The sequence below is a fragment of the Mercenaria mercenaria genome, chromosome 3 (assembly GCF_021730395.1).
Source record: "Mercenaria mercenaria strain notata chromosome 3, MADL_Memer_1, whole genome shotgun sequence".
NCBI classification, from domain to species: domain Eukaryota; kingdom Metazoa; phylum Mollusca; class Bivalvia; order Venerida; family Veneridae; genus Mercenaria; species Mercenaria mercenaria.
The window spans coordinates 16,191,002-16,205,937 of record NC_069363.1 but is presented as its reverse complement, the minus strand read 5'-3'; the positions used below and the strand labels follow the sequence as shown (position 1 = coordinate 16,205,937).

Genomic DNA, 14,936 nt, shown 5'->3' with positions numbered 1-14,936 from the left:
TATTCTAACTATTATTAGCATAAATGCCAAGCCAACAAATACCAAACTAAATATAAATCTGTGCCATCCGATATGTAAATCTGCCAAATGGTACCATATTTCTTAGAAAAATGAAAAATAAACTTCTTTTTGGAGTTCATGTGAAATGAATGGCAAAATATGGATGGCAAATCAATGAACTATGCTAGCTTTCTATTTTTCAACAAGATTTTTTTTATAAACTGCACAAATGTTGCTGTATTATACATTAGAATCAGCTTCCTGGACATTGAGTTCACCAGACAAACAACTGTGATGTTATCCAAGTAACATCCTCTCTGTACACATGGGTGTCGTCAAACAGTGGCATGTTATCATTTATGTGGAGTTTTGTAACTTTCCTTTTGTGGTTCATGCAAAATGATTGTCATATTTATCCATGGAATGCATACGCAGAACGTAAATATTTGGGTGTATATGACATGGTCAATAGTTGGCTTAATTCACAAATTCTACCAAAAGATAAACAAGAGGACCATGATGGTCCTGAATTGCTCACCTATCCCCACATGACCCAGTGTTGAACTGAGTATGACGTCGTTATTTCTATTATTTGACATAGTGACCTAGTTTTTAAGCACATGTGACCTAGATATCATCAAGATAAAAAATTCTGACCAGTTTTCATGAAGATCCATTGAAAAATATTACCTCTAGAGAGGTCACAAGGTTTTTCTATTATTTGACCTAATGACCTAGTTTTTGAAGGCACATGACCCACTTTTGAACTTGACCTAGATATCATCAAAGTGAACATTCTCACCAATTTTCATGAAGATCTTATGAAAAATATGGTCTCTAGAGAGGTCACAAGGTTTTTCTATTTTTCGACCTACTGACCTAGTTTTTGACCACACATGACCCAGTTTCGAAACTGATCTAGATATCATCAAGCTGAACACCCTCACCAATTTTCATGAAGATCCATTGAGAAATATGGCCTCTAGAGAGGTCACAAGGTTTTTCTATTTTTAGACCTACTGACCTAGTTTTTAACCGCACGTGACCCAGTTTCGAACTTGACCTAGATATCATCAAGGTGAACATTCTGATCCATTTTCATGAAGATCTCTTGAAAAATATGGCCTCTAGAGGTCACAAGGTTTTTCTATTTTTAGACCTACTGACCTAGTTATTGACCGCACGTGACCCAGTTTCGAAATTGATCTAGATATCATCAAGGTGAACATTCTGACTAATTTTCATAAAGATCCCATGAAAAATATGGCCTCTAGAGAGGTCACAAAGTTTTTCTATTTTTAGACCTACTGACCTAGTTTTTGACCGCATATGACCCAGTTTCAAATTTGACCTAGATATCATCAAGGTGACCATTCTGACCAATTTTCATGAAGATCTCATGAAAAATATGGCCTCTAGAGAGGTCACAAGGTTTTCTATTTTTAGACCTACTGACCTAGTTTTGGAATGCACGTGACCCAGTTTCGAACTTGACCTAGATATCATCAAGATGAACATTCTGACCAACTTTCATAAAGATCCCATGAAAAATGTGACCTCTAGAGTGGTCACAAGCAAAAGTTTACGGACGGACGGATGGAAGGACGCAAGTACGGACTCCACGCGATCACAAAAGCTCACCTTGTCACTTTGTGACAGGTGAGCTAAAAACAGAATGTAGCAAATTTTCATTCACAGATTAATATTACAGTTTATACGAAGAAATACCTGAACAGCATCTGCTGCCATATCCTTCATATCAACATACCACTGTGGCTTCAACAATGGCTCTATCACATCCTTTGATCGACTAAAATGGAAATAATTTTAACTTTTTCAACTTCCATTAAAAGAAACAGTTCTGATCTGGCTATAGAGTTTGATGTTCCTGTAAAAACCAAAATACAGTGTATAGAAGTCTGTCTGACAAGCTGACAGTTGTGAAGGTCAGTCTGAACCTTCATACAACAAGATTTTCAACAATGATTAGCACTCGCTTTTCACTGCAGAAGTGAATAATTTTAACTTGAGATGCCTGAAACTCTATGCATACACAAGACATAGACTGAAGCAATAACATCGTCTTCTTGCCTGTATCAAAACACAGATCTTGAAGAAACAAGGTCTATTATTTCTTAATTAATGCTGATATACATCAGACTGGTCTACTGAAAAATCATCTAAGCTAAAATTAAGCAGCTTTCGAGTCAATTTTACAGCATCTGCAACAAAAGACTAAATGATGCCAAGAAAATGTCTCCATGTGTTTCAGGTGACAAAAAACATTTTTGCTTCAGTAAAATTACGTTATGTTTTAAGGTATGATCAAGAAACAATATAACTGTTATGTCCAAATATTACCTGCAGATGGGTACAACCATAGGGTTGTCTACTGTTCCTCTGAACAAATTCTTCTCTTTAAGGGCCTCTAATACAGCCTTTCTTGCTTCAAACCTTTTCATACCCTACATGATGAAAAAAAGTAATATCAAATAATTTCCTTATAGCTTCTCTAGGTTTTAAAATCTGTGCAGCCATTTTACCTAACCTGTGTTCCTAGATTCTGAGACAGAACAAGCATGCTCTCATTCAGAAGCTGATAATTTCCCCTAAATGAATCAAGCATGGATGACAAATGACTTCAAACATTTTATCTTCTGCCAACAATTTGCTAAGAAGAACACAGGTTTGCACATGAATTGATTTAGCTTCATGGTTCATACAGAACTTTCAAAACAAAATTCAAGTACTTTTCAAGTACTTTTCAAGGATGTTTTCCCCATTTTCAAGGACTACAAAATCGCATCTGTCGGATTTATTTCTTTTACTCATGACGAATTCTGTCGATTTTCTACAAAATAAACACCGCGACAATAACCCGGAAAACCTCCTATTCAGCACCGATAAAATTTCACGTTGTGATAATTGCGTTAAGAGTACTAAAATCCGTCCCGATACCGTACCGTACTATCATTTACTCGTCGGTAAGCCCTGTCGAAGATAGGTCTGTCATTTGTTCATCTTTATTTTTCTATATTTTGGTCTGATCTGTTATTTTTTCTGATTTTCTATTCGCAGAACATCAATTCAAGGACAATTTATCAAAATTTACTCGTTTTTTTCAAAATTCAAGTACTTTTCAAGGAGTTTTTGGCAGTTTCAAATTCAAGTACTTTTCAAGTACTAGGCATCAAATTCAAGTACTTTTCAAGACCTGTGCAAACCATGTAGCTGATAATTGGCAGGCTAGTGCACAAAAAATGAGTGGTTGAATAGATGATTCTATTGTTTGCTATGCAAAACAGGAAGGTTTAAGTAACCATTATTCACCAAAGAAGTACTATTGTTATAGCCATGACGGATATCAGATAATTTCTATGATAAAAATTGTCAAGAGAATATACATTTTTATGCTGTTAGTTGAAAATACTGTTCATTATGAAATTCTGCCTATTGCTATGTGCCATTGCATTTTGATATATGCCAATTACTAGTTAAAAAGAAGTTAACATTTTGACGAGTTGAAAAGGGGTCCTATTTCTGGTAAAATTAGTGGATTGTACACAATCATCCTCAACCTGTATCTTATCATTACATACCTAAAATGCTCTTAATCCATCCATCCTTTCCATATTACAGGCACACGGATGGACAGACGCACCAGCATGGTAACTCAAGTATGCCCTCTCATAAACTTTGTTAATGGATGTGTAATTAAACAATTTTCCTTCTTTTAGACCTGTCTGAAGTCAACCAATGATTAATCAATGATGATACATGTATCATAAAATAGAAACAATATTTTTAGTCATTAAGTTTTACTCACAGCAAATTTTCCACAATCTGACGTGATGAAACCTTTATCGTCTATGATGGTCAGCAGTGGCAGACTGTGACGTACACCAACCTCATAGTCATTGTGATCATGAGCAGGTGTTATCTTTACAGCACCTAGTTGGAATTAAGGTACAACATAAAATATATATTGTTAAATGGAGAAAGTCATATCTCAAAACAAGGAGCTGCGTTCAATAAACACTTGATGCCCCCGGTGGCATCCTTGTCGATACAAAGCAACCTAAGTCGAAAACGAGGTCAATGTCAAGGTCAAACTGAGGTCAGGGGATGTTTGAAGATGAGGAATGGTCACAGGTTACATCTGTATTAGTATCAATTCATTCTTGTAAGCGGTATTGATGCTAGACGAAACGGTCCCATTTGGTTAACCAAAAGATAGCCCATATAAAGCAACTTAAGTCCAAAATGAGGTCAAGGTCAAGGTCAAGCTGAGGTCAGGTGATGTCTGAAGATGAGGAATGGTCACAGGTTACATCTGCATTAGTAGCAAGTCATTCATATAAGGGGTATTGATGCTAGACGAAACGGTCCCATTTCGTTAACCTCGTATGGACGGACAGACGAACGGACGGACAGGACAATCACTATATGCCTCCCGCATCAGTAGATGCCAGGGGCATAAAAAGACACCTGAAAGCAAACAACTTCCAGTTTTGGATTTCACAGTGTTTATATTAGCTTTTTTTCACAACATGAAAATTTAATAAGTTAAGATTGAACTTGATGCTATATTCTTGGATTTAATCAAATTTAAGTCCCTATACTAGCTTCTGCGAATAGTTAAACATCTTTCAGAGAAAGACAGAAGTCAAAAGATCTCTCAAACTCATTAAATGAAGTAAAATTATCCATATATGTTTACTGGTAAACACATCTATATATTCACACTGATTGAGATTTCAAGACAAATATTCTGAACAAAGCTTTGCAACTGCTTTCTGCATGTTTTTGTTGTTAGTTGCCTAAAGTACATCTACATAATTTTGATCATATAGTGACTCTACTTCAATGATGAAGAAAGACCCAATATGTCCCTCTTCCAGAATTTCTAGCACATGCAGAAACTTTCACCTTTTGCAAACCAGCTAGCAAACCTAAACCTCTATCACAAATAGAGGCTTCCAGCTGGAGACTGGGGGCAAACAATTCAAAGTCAGCTAATTTCAACCACTTTGCCACAAAGGCCCATCCTGCAGTTCAACCAAGTACATTAGCTGAACTGTGGGAATTAGGGATTGCAGTAAACTGCCACTCCCTGTTTCACAATGCTACCTCAAATGCAGAACACTTTTGTTATATAAATATAAAGTACCTGTTCCAAAGCCCATTTCAACAAACTCATCACATACGATTGGCATTCTCCTGTCTATTAAGGGATGCCGCACGAATTTCCCGTGCAAGTGTTTGTATCTATCATCTGTCGGATGTACTGCTACTGCTGTATCACCAAGCATTGTCTCTATACGTGTTGTAGCAACAACTATCTCTTCATCTGGAAAGTGTAAATACAATGCTGTCCAACACTTAATGTGAACACTACATTTTTCTAAGCGTATAAAAATGGAATTTCATACGCAGTTGCATTTATGGAGTTGTTTCAATGTTAACCCAACTAAACAGAATTGTTTTTTCAACATAACTACAGTTCAATGTCGTAAGTTATTTTCCTTGGTATTAACTGTTCATATATTAACATACAGTTGACTGATCTTATTCAATCTTACTTAAATTTGTTTGTGGCCTACTTATTTATCTTAACAACATTTTCAGAGACCACACTAGCTCAGAACGTTTTAGAGCCAGTTTTAGATAGATTCAGTGCAAAGTTATAATTAGAATTTTACACAATAAAACTGCCTCAGTTTAGAAGCCATCTGAATAAATTTTGATGAACTTGCATCGCATTGTAGGAAATTCCAAAAGTGGCGGATGGCACTGTGACCCAATTGTGGGGTCATTTACTTAATATGCTCACATCAATGTATCCCCCACCCCCATCAATCCCAATTTAAAATTTAGAAATGTTATCCAGTCAGTGCACCACCATATATGACAAGTAACAGGATATGTACAACATTACATAATAAAGAACTAACCAGAATCCTCTACTGGATAAGCAAATGAGACTAGTACTCCGAATTCGACCTTCTCTGAGTAACCAGGTACTGGTAATAAAGTTCGACCAGTCAACTCCTTTTTGTCCACCTCAATATCAGAAATCGCTGAGTTCAGTGTACATGACCAATTTACCAGTCGCACACTACGGTAAATTAGCCCCTTTTCATGAAGACGTACAAATGCCTCTGCGACAGCTCGGCATAATTTCTGAAACAAAGAGAAACATTTTCTTCATCCAGATGTTTCTGTTAGTCTTTCTGCATTCCAAGCTCCTTTAAATCTACCAACACTTTTGAGTATTATTTATGACATCAAGCAAAGCTAATATGCAGCCTGATAACATTAAACAAAACAGTTAAGCCACAATAAAATTCTCTAGAATGACAGAAGTTTCAAAGAACAGAGAAAGTGCTCACTGGATCCATAGTAAAACATGCTCTATCCCAATCATAGGAACCGCCAAGTCTTTTCAACTGATGATAGATTCTGTCTCCTTTCCTGTCAGAAAAAAATAGTGTTTTTTTTTTTATCAAAATGTCTTACAATTAAGTTGTTATTTAAAACTGCTTGCAACATAGTATTAAATCAGCTCCCATTTGAGAAGCAACCCTCTTTAGAATTTAAACCTTACTACAAGAACAATGGTTCACAAGTGACCTCTCTCTGGCAGTACATGATAATAAATCAATAACTTATTCTTCTGATCTTGTGCTGGTTCAAGTCTGAAAGAAAATGATTTCAGCTGATCATCTGGTTTGCTCATTTTGGGGTCAGAACCATGTTTTAACAGCATTTCACTTACATAACGGCGAGTTAACCTAACCAGTGTTCCTGGATTTTGTACTAGTACTAACATGTTCAAGCCAAGTAACTGCCAATTTATTTTTCAAATACAATGTTTTTATCAAATCATCATGAGAAACTTATGCCTTGCCTTGGTATCAAACTCATGACCACACAAATTGCAGATATGCACTCTCCCTATGGGATTCCAACTTTTTTTTTTTTTAATATCAATGTCTTTCTAAAGGTTCCCATCCATTTCTACAATAATGCCAGAGGGCACTTTGGGTCTTCCTCCATCATTTAAGTTGGAGTGGTCATATTAGTATGAACATAAACCCAACACAACAAACTTGTTCCTCAAACGAACATACTCCTTTTTCCATTTCCAGACTGGTTCTACGAAAAAACACACTAATTTTTATTTCAAAACTTGTTCTACAAACAAACATACACATTTGTCTATTTCCAGACTTGTTCTTCAAATGAAGAGATCACAGAGTGATCTTGGTGCCCACCAATGTGCCATTTTTGAGTGTTCCAAATTTCAAGACTTATTGACTAGCTCAAGGTCAAATTTTCATTTCCGTACACAACACTGTGCATGTGGTCCAAATTCGAAAGCTGTAGCTTGAGAAATGTGAAAGTAGGTCACTAGACCAATTTCAAGGACAAAGTTCTTTCTACACAAAACTATGCATGTGCATCAAGTTTGAAGGCTGTAGTTTGAGAACTCTGAAAGTAGGTCACTAGGTCAATCTTAAGGTCAAAGTTTATTTCGGTACACAAAACTATGCATGTGGTCCAAATTTGAAGGCTGTAGCTTGAGAAATGTGAAAGTAGGTTACTAGGTCAAAATCAAGGTCAAATTTCATTTCGGAACACGAAACTATGCATGTGGTCCAAATTTGAAGCCTGTACCTTCAACAAGAGGACCATGATGGTCCTGAATCGCTCACCTCTTCCCACATGACCCAGTTTTGAGTACGACGTCGTTTTTTCTATTATTTGACATAGTGACCTAGTTTTTGAGCTCATGTGACCCAGTTTTGAACTTGACCTAGATATTATCAAGATAAAAATTCTGACCAATTTTCATGAAGATCCATTGAAAAATATGGTCTCTAGAGAGGTCACAAGGTTTTTCTATTATTTGACCTATTGACCTAGTTTTCGAAGGTACGTGACCCTGTTTTGAACTTTACCTAGATATCATCAAGGTGAACATTCTCACTAATTTTCATGAAGATCTCATGAAAAATATGGCCTCTAGAGAGGTCACAAGGTTTTTCTATTTTTATACCTACTGGCCTAGTTTTTGACCGTACGTGACCCAGTTTCGAAAATGACCTAGATATCATCAAGGTTAACATTCAGATCAATTTTCATGAAGATCCATTGAAAAATATGGCCTCTAGAGAAGTCAAAAGATTTTAATTATTTTAGACCTACTGACCTAGTTTTTGACCGCAGTTGACCCAGTTTCGAACTTGACCTAGATATCATCAAGATGAACATTCAGACCAACTTTCATACAGATCCCATGAAAAGTATGGCCTCTAGAGAGGTCACAAGTTTTTTTTATTATTTGACCTACTGACCTAGTTTTTTAAGGCACGTGACCCAGTTTCAAATCTGACCAATAAATATCATCAAGGTGAACATTCTGACCAATTTTTATGGAGATCCATTCACAAGTATGGCCTCTAGAGAGGTAACAAGGTTTTTCTATTTTTAGACCTACTGACCTAGTTTTTGACCGCACATGACCTTGTTTCGAACTTGACCTAGATATCATCAAGATGAACATTCAGACCAATTTTCATACCGATCCCATGAAAAATATGGCATTTAGAGAGGTCACAAGGTTTTTCTATTATTTGACCTACTGACCTAGTTTTTGAAGGCATGTGACCCACTTTTGAACTTGACCTAGATATCATCAAGATAAACATTCAGACCAACTTTCATACAGATCCCATAAAAAATATTGCCTCTAGAGAGGTCACAAGGTTTTTCTATTATTTGACCTACTGACCTAGTTTTTGATGGCACGTGACCCACTTTCAAACTTGACCTAGATATCATCAAGGTGAACATTCTGAACAATTTTCATGAAGATCTCTTGAATTATGTGGCCTCTAGAGAGGTCACAAGGTTTTTCTATTTTTAGACCTACTGACCTAGTTTTTGACCGCACGTGACCCAGTTTCGAACTTGACCTAGATATCATTAAGGTGAACATTCTGACCAATTTACATGAAGATCTTATGAAATATATGGCCTCTAGAGAGGTCACAAGGTTTTTCTATTTTTAGACCTACTGACCTAGTTTTTTAAGGCACGTGACCCAGTTTCGAACTTGACCTAGATATCATCAAGGTGAACATTCTGACCAATTTTTATGAAGATCTTGTGAAATATATGGCCTCTAGAGAGGTCACAAGGTTTTTCTATTTTTAGACCTACTGACCTAGTTTTTGAAGGCACGTGACCCAGTTTCGAACTTGACCTAGATATCATCAAGATGAATATTCTGACCAACTTTCATAAAGATCCCATGAAAAATGTGACCTCTAGAGTGGTCACAAGCAAAAGTTTACAGACGGACGCACCCACGCACGGACGCACGCATGGACGACGGACGACGGACACCGCGCGATCACAAAAGCTCACCTTGTCACTTTGTGACAGGTGAGCTAAAAATGTGAAAGTAGGTAACTAGGTCAATGTCAAGGTCAAAATTTTTTTCAGTGCACAAAACTATGCATGTGGTCCAAATTTGAAGGCTGTAGCTACAGAAATGTGAAAGTAGGTCACTAGGTCAAAATCAAGGTCAACTCATGTCAAGGTTCATCTTGCCACATACAAAATATCAAAGCCCTAGGCCCTGTGGTTTCGGACAAGAGGTTTTTCAAAGTTTTTCCCTATATAAGTCTATATAAAGCATGTGCCCCCAGGGGCGGGGCCATATTTGACCCCAGGGAAATAATTTGAATCATCTTGGTAGAGGACCACTAGATGATGCTTCATACCAAATATCAAAGCCCTAGGCTCTGTGGTTTTGGACAAGAAGATTTTAAAAGTTTTTCCCTATATAAATCTATGTAAATTATAGGAATAAACAAAGGGCCATAACTCACTGATAAATTGTTGAACCAGTCTGATTTTCAGGGGGCCACAACTAGGGTACCAATACATCATTCTGACAAAGTTTGGTCAAAATCCCCCCAGTAGTTTCTGAGGAGATGCGATAACGAGAAATTGTTAACGGACAGACGGACGGAATGACGGACAGACGGACCACGGACGCAGAGTGATTTGAATAGCCCACCATCTGATGATGGTGGGCTAAAAATCCATTTCCAAAACAAACATACTCGTTTTTCCATTTCCAGACTTGTTCTACAAATTTTTCTCTACCAAGTGCATGTCTTGTAACTTTCTGTTCCTTCCACAATTTTTTCTCTACAACAACCTGTGTAGCTATACCAGCGTGGTCACAGCCAGGGTTCCATAGTACCACTTTGCCATTCATACGATGCCTGTCAATAGAAATCCATTATAAGAATAGAAATCCATTATAAGTATTATATAACCTGCTAAATGTACCAAATTTATGCGGGAAATTCAAAATTTATCTCAAAGATGACCTTTCTTGAATTATTTTAATTCTATTAATTGGAGGGACTGCTCAACCTTGATGTCATCGGAACTTTCAAGACCTTTCCCTTTCTTGTATCTTTTGCAAAACAGAAGGATTGCAGTGTACATACTTAACATTTCAGGCAGTTATTAAAATACATGTTATAAAGACATATCCATGAAATTTAAGCATTGCTTTACATCACAAATGGTCATTTTGCAGCAGCCTGAATTTTTATATCCTTAGCATTAATATCAGAATAGAATAAAATGCCAACAGTCCTTACAACAGTAATAAATAAATTTAGAAATTAAACAGTCCTTACAACAGTAATAAATAAATTTAGAAATTAAACAGTTTTTACAACAGTAATAAATTTAGAAATTAAAGTTTGTGAATCATAACTTTCAAAATCTATGTATCCTAGATAAGTAAAATGGGTTCCACCTCAATGGACAGTTCCAGTTTTTGTCGATAAATTTCATCTAACTCCTCCCTCTATTGTTATTCTATTCATACCCAGATCAAGTGCTCGCAAGCGGTATCACAAACAAAATGCACATAGTCTATTGTGTGAACTAAGTCAGTGGTATTTGACAGTCCTGACTGGACAGTCTGTTTTATACATAAACGTTAATGACTAGCAGTTTTGGAACCGTCCATGGAGACAACTGCTCACCTAAATGCACTACAACACTGAACAGTGCACAAATGCTTGAAAACATTCTAATAACAGGGCAAATGCTTTCACTTTGTTGAAACATCTACATTTTACGTTTCAGTTCTAGCAACTACTGATCAATAAGTTTTCCAAAAGCCTAAATTGCTGCTTTAAAATCAATTTCAACGTTCTGTAACTAACAACTAGAACTTTATGCTGTTTAAAATAATCACTGCTACAAGACTTGTAACAAGTTCACATACCTCTAGTGGCAGATGCAATATCCCTATTAGTACACATAATCATCATAAGAGTGTAATAACAAGGAAATTTGTAAATTTAACAAAAAAGTAGTTCACCATCTAGCGAGACAATCCTCCACAGCATTGGTTAGAGCATGTCCAAGATGAAGAGATCCTGTGACATTGGGAGGTGGTATTACCATCATAAACAATCCCCTCTTTTCTGTGTCCATCTTGGCATCCTGTAACAGTTTCAAACTGGTTTTATGAATTTTAAGACGGAACATAATTAAATTAAAATTTTTTTTTAATTCAGGATCATTTAACAGGGAACATTAAGGACTGTATGGCGTTTTCACCAAAAACTAAAAAAGCAACATTTAAAAGTCTGTGAAACTAAAAGCCAAGTATACTAAGTGCTTTAAGTTTCCTGACAGTCAAATCTTCACACTGCTTTAGGGTGAAGTCAAGGGAGATTTAATTTCTCCAAATATTTTCTAGCAAGGACCGTCCTTTTTACTTTTTAATGACAAGAAATGTGTATAAATAAGTTTTCAGAAATTACAGTACATCTGGAATGTGCCCGCCCGCTTAGCTCAGTAGGGAGAACATTGTCTACGGATAGCGGGGTCACAAGTTTGACATTGTGTCTAAAATCATTCGTCCTCCACTTCTGATAATTCATGTGGGGAACTTGGCAGTTACTTGCAGAGAACAGGTTTGTACTGGTACAGAATCCAGGAACACTGGTTAGGTTAACTGCCTGTCGTTACATGACTGAAATACTGTTGAAAAACGGTGTTAAACCCAAAACAAACAAACAAACATCTGGAATCTATTATATTGAACAATAACCTTTCAAATTATTTTTTTCTAGATTTAAAGAAGCATTTTTAAGAGGTATTTTTCAAATCTAGTCTGAACATCTGACTTGTACTTAAAAGAGGAAATTTATGGAATATGAAGACATAACTGACAAAATTTTAATGCACTACTAACATTGTACTCTGGTTTGAAGAAATCCTGTTTCATCCACCAATCATACCAGGCCGCCTCTACATATGCTGGACTATAACCCTCTGGCATTGCACATTGTGTATCTGTAACAAACCATTTCAATCATGTTTGTAGGAAAACTAAGAGATAGTCCCTAGTTTAATATGACCATTTATTTGAATAATGAATAAGATCCAGATATGATAGTACATCTGTTTCACATCATAACATTATTGATAATGATCCTGACCAGATCTCATTTGCAACACGAACATCAATTTGATTATAAATAAGTAGATACAGGTATTGCAATTTAAGCTTTTGTTATATGCATAACATAGAATAGACAGTGACACTCTTCAAATTTAAGCTGGCATAATTGCAAAATGCTGGTGAAAAAATATCTACTTCAGAGTTGAGATTTTATCTGACAAAACGTCAGTCTGTCAGAATCCACTCACTGCCATAGCTGCTGTGGATACACGGAAACTGTACAGCATTTTATTGAAGACTGTCATCTGCATAACAAATCTAGGGACAAATTATGACTTTGCCTGTGTCAGATAGGCATTTACAAATTCAACTTGTTCCTTCTACTTGGATTGACAAGGTAAGTCCCATACAGAGAACAAAAACACTTTCTTTACCCAACTCCAGATGCATTCATACGGACTACCTGGAGAGTCAATGTAAACAGCCCCGAGACCAGACAAATGCAGAAACCAAACAATTTCTGCTGTGACTTCATAGCAGTGTGAAAGTTTTCCCTTGTAATTCTACTAGCTGACCTTCTTTTCTACCAGTAAGCCACTTGAGCTAATTAGAGCTTTAAATCAATCGACTACCAGAAAATTATCAAATATTACCTTTCTTTTCACCAGTGGGAGTTTGTATATCATACGTCACAACTGTTTTCTCTTCCTTCTTTGCTTTCTTTTTCTAAAAACAATAAATTAAAAAAAAAAATGACTTTATGAGAACTGATTTTGATGCTTTTTTGTTTTTTGACAGTGAATCATTTTTGTAAGCTTGACTAAAAACTGATCATGTTCATTAACATTCTTTTTTTTCTTAATACAGTGTAAAAGCAGTCTATACTTTTACTGGTTGGCAGAATAACACTGGCTTGCCCCTCTGACATAAAACTCAATTAAAATGAATGACCAGTGGCACATTTCGCCAAACATGTGCCAGTCATCAACATCTGTATACAACCCTAAATTAGCTTGTGTTTGTAACACATAGCGTAAGCTTGAAACATTATTGGAAATTCACTGCTGTCATTAGACATTAAGTCCCACCTTGCGATCGCCCCTCAACGGTGGTATAACTCCGCCTTCCATATCTTACCACATACCTCACACATATCACTATTAGTGTATTGGAGATTCGCATGCATGCTTTCAGTGACCGCGAGTGTTTATTTAGAGTTAGAATACACGAGTTAATCGTGGACACAGTTTTATGTTAGGAAATGAATGACAAGAGAAAGGATTATCAAAGGAAAATGCCCCCGGATCCCAAGTGACGCATAGGTAAGTATCATGCTGGGTCCTTTGAGCACCTTTTGAAAATCTCCCGGGTCCGGACTCTGGGTCCCGGGTCAAATGAAACCCCTGGAAATTGCCCTGCTGGCCTTCCTTGAATAAATATTTTGTATCATCAATGGTCTGCTGTGTACTGTTAAGGTAGATGTTCCCTCGCACATGTTTATAGATAGTCTCTTAATAGTCTTATATAAAATTATGTGTTTTATTCAACTCATTTGAAGTTTCTACATGAATATTAATGTTTAATATACTGGAGGAAGTAAGTCTGATCAGTATTTATGACTTTTTTATTTTTGAACTCTTTGTTTTCATAACGGTAAAATGCAGAAAACAGGTAAGGCTTAAAAGGATGGCAACCATTAAATATCAGATAACAAATTTGGAATAGCCTACCCAGTACTACCATCTTAATATCTGACCTAGAGGGGTTTAACCTCTCTCATTTCAAACTGCTTCTGAGTATCGGAGACAGTTGTTTTTACCAGCTTTTAACCTATATACCTTCACCTTGTAATATGAAATAAAGCACTGCCTCAATTGGGAATCGATCCATATACATGAAAGGGGCTTAAGCAGTATGAAAAGACAGATAGACTAGCTGACAGATAAAATAAGTCATCCCATTAATGATTAAGCTGCACAAATAAGGCAACAAACCTCAGAATCAGGCTTGTTTTTCTTCTGGGCATCTTCTTCTGCCTTTTTCTGCTTCTTTGCTTCAAACTTTGCAAGTTTTTCTAGCCTCTTCTTTTCTTTCTGAAGTTCTTTCTCACTTTTTACTCTAGTTAGCCCTTCTCCCCCATCCCCATCTGCTCCTCCCTGTCCCTCAATCTTCTCAGTGGAGTTGGTCTCTGATGTGTTTGACATCTTACACCTACCTTACCACATACAACCTGCAGTATTGTAAAACTGAACAGATAATAGTAAAAGGTTTTAAGTATTATTTAATTTCAGCCAAAGCTGCATGGATTGCATGAGACAGAGGTCAATATTTGAACCGGAAGTATTTGTTCAAATGATGTTCAAACAAAAAACATTTTTTTCCATTCTCAATGACACAGTACTATAGCAAACTGAATATT

The 14,936-nt window shown here is 36.4% G+C and overlaps 1 protein-coding gene across 1 annotated transcript in view; it reads right to left on the bottom strand.

Moving 5' to 3' along the window:
- LOC123525374 (valine--tRNA ligase-like) overlaps positions 1-14,862 on the bottom strand; it is a 43,427-nt gene extending 28,565 nt beyond the window's left edge. The window contains exons 1-11 of the mRNA XM_053539610.1: positions 14,512-14,862; positions 13,171-13,243; positions 12,308-12,408; positions 11,426-11,550; positions 10,140-10,304; positions 6,393-6,474; positions 5,955-6,183; positions 5,171-5,350; positions 3,827-3,951; positions 2,362-2,465; positions 1,729-1,810 (exon numbers count right to left, since the gene is read on the bottom strand). Of these exons, the coding sequence (XP_053395585.1) occupies positions 1,729-1,810; positions 2,362-2,465; positions 3,827-3,951; positions 5,171-5,350; positions 5,955-6,183; positions 6,393-6,474; positions 10,140-10,304; positions 11,426-11,550; positions 12,308-12,408; positions 13,171-13,243; positions 14,512-14,721 (1,476 nt within the window). The 5' untranslated portion in view covers positions 14,722-14,862. The remainder of the gene's footprint in view (positions 1-1,728; positions 1,811-2,361; positions 2,466-3,826; positions 3,952-5,170; positions 5,351-5,954; positions 6,184-6,392; positions 6,475-10,139; positions 10,305-11,425; positions 11,551-12,307; positions 12,409-13,170; positions 13,244-14,511) is intronic.
- Between the last annotated feature and the right edge of the window lie 74 nt (positions 14,863-14,936).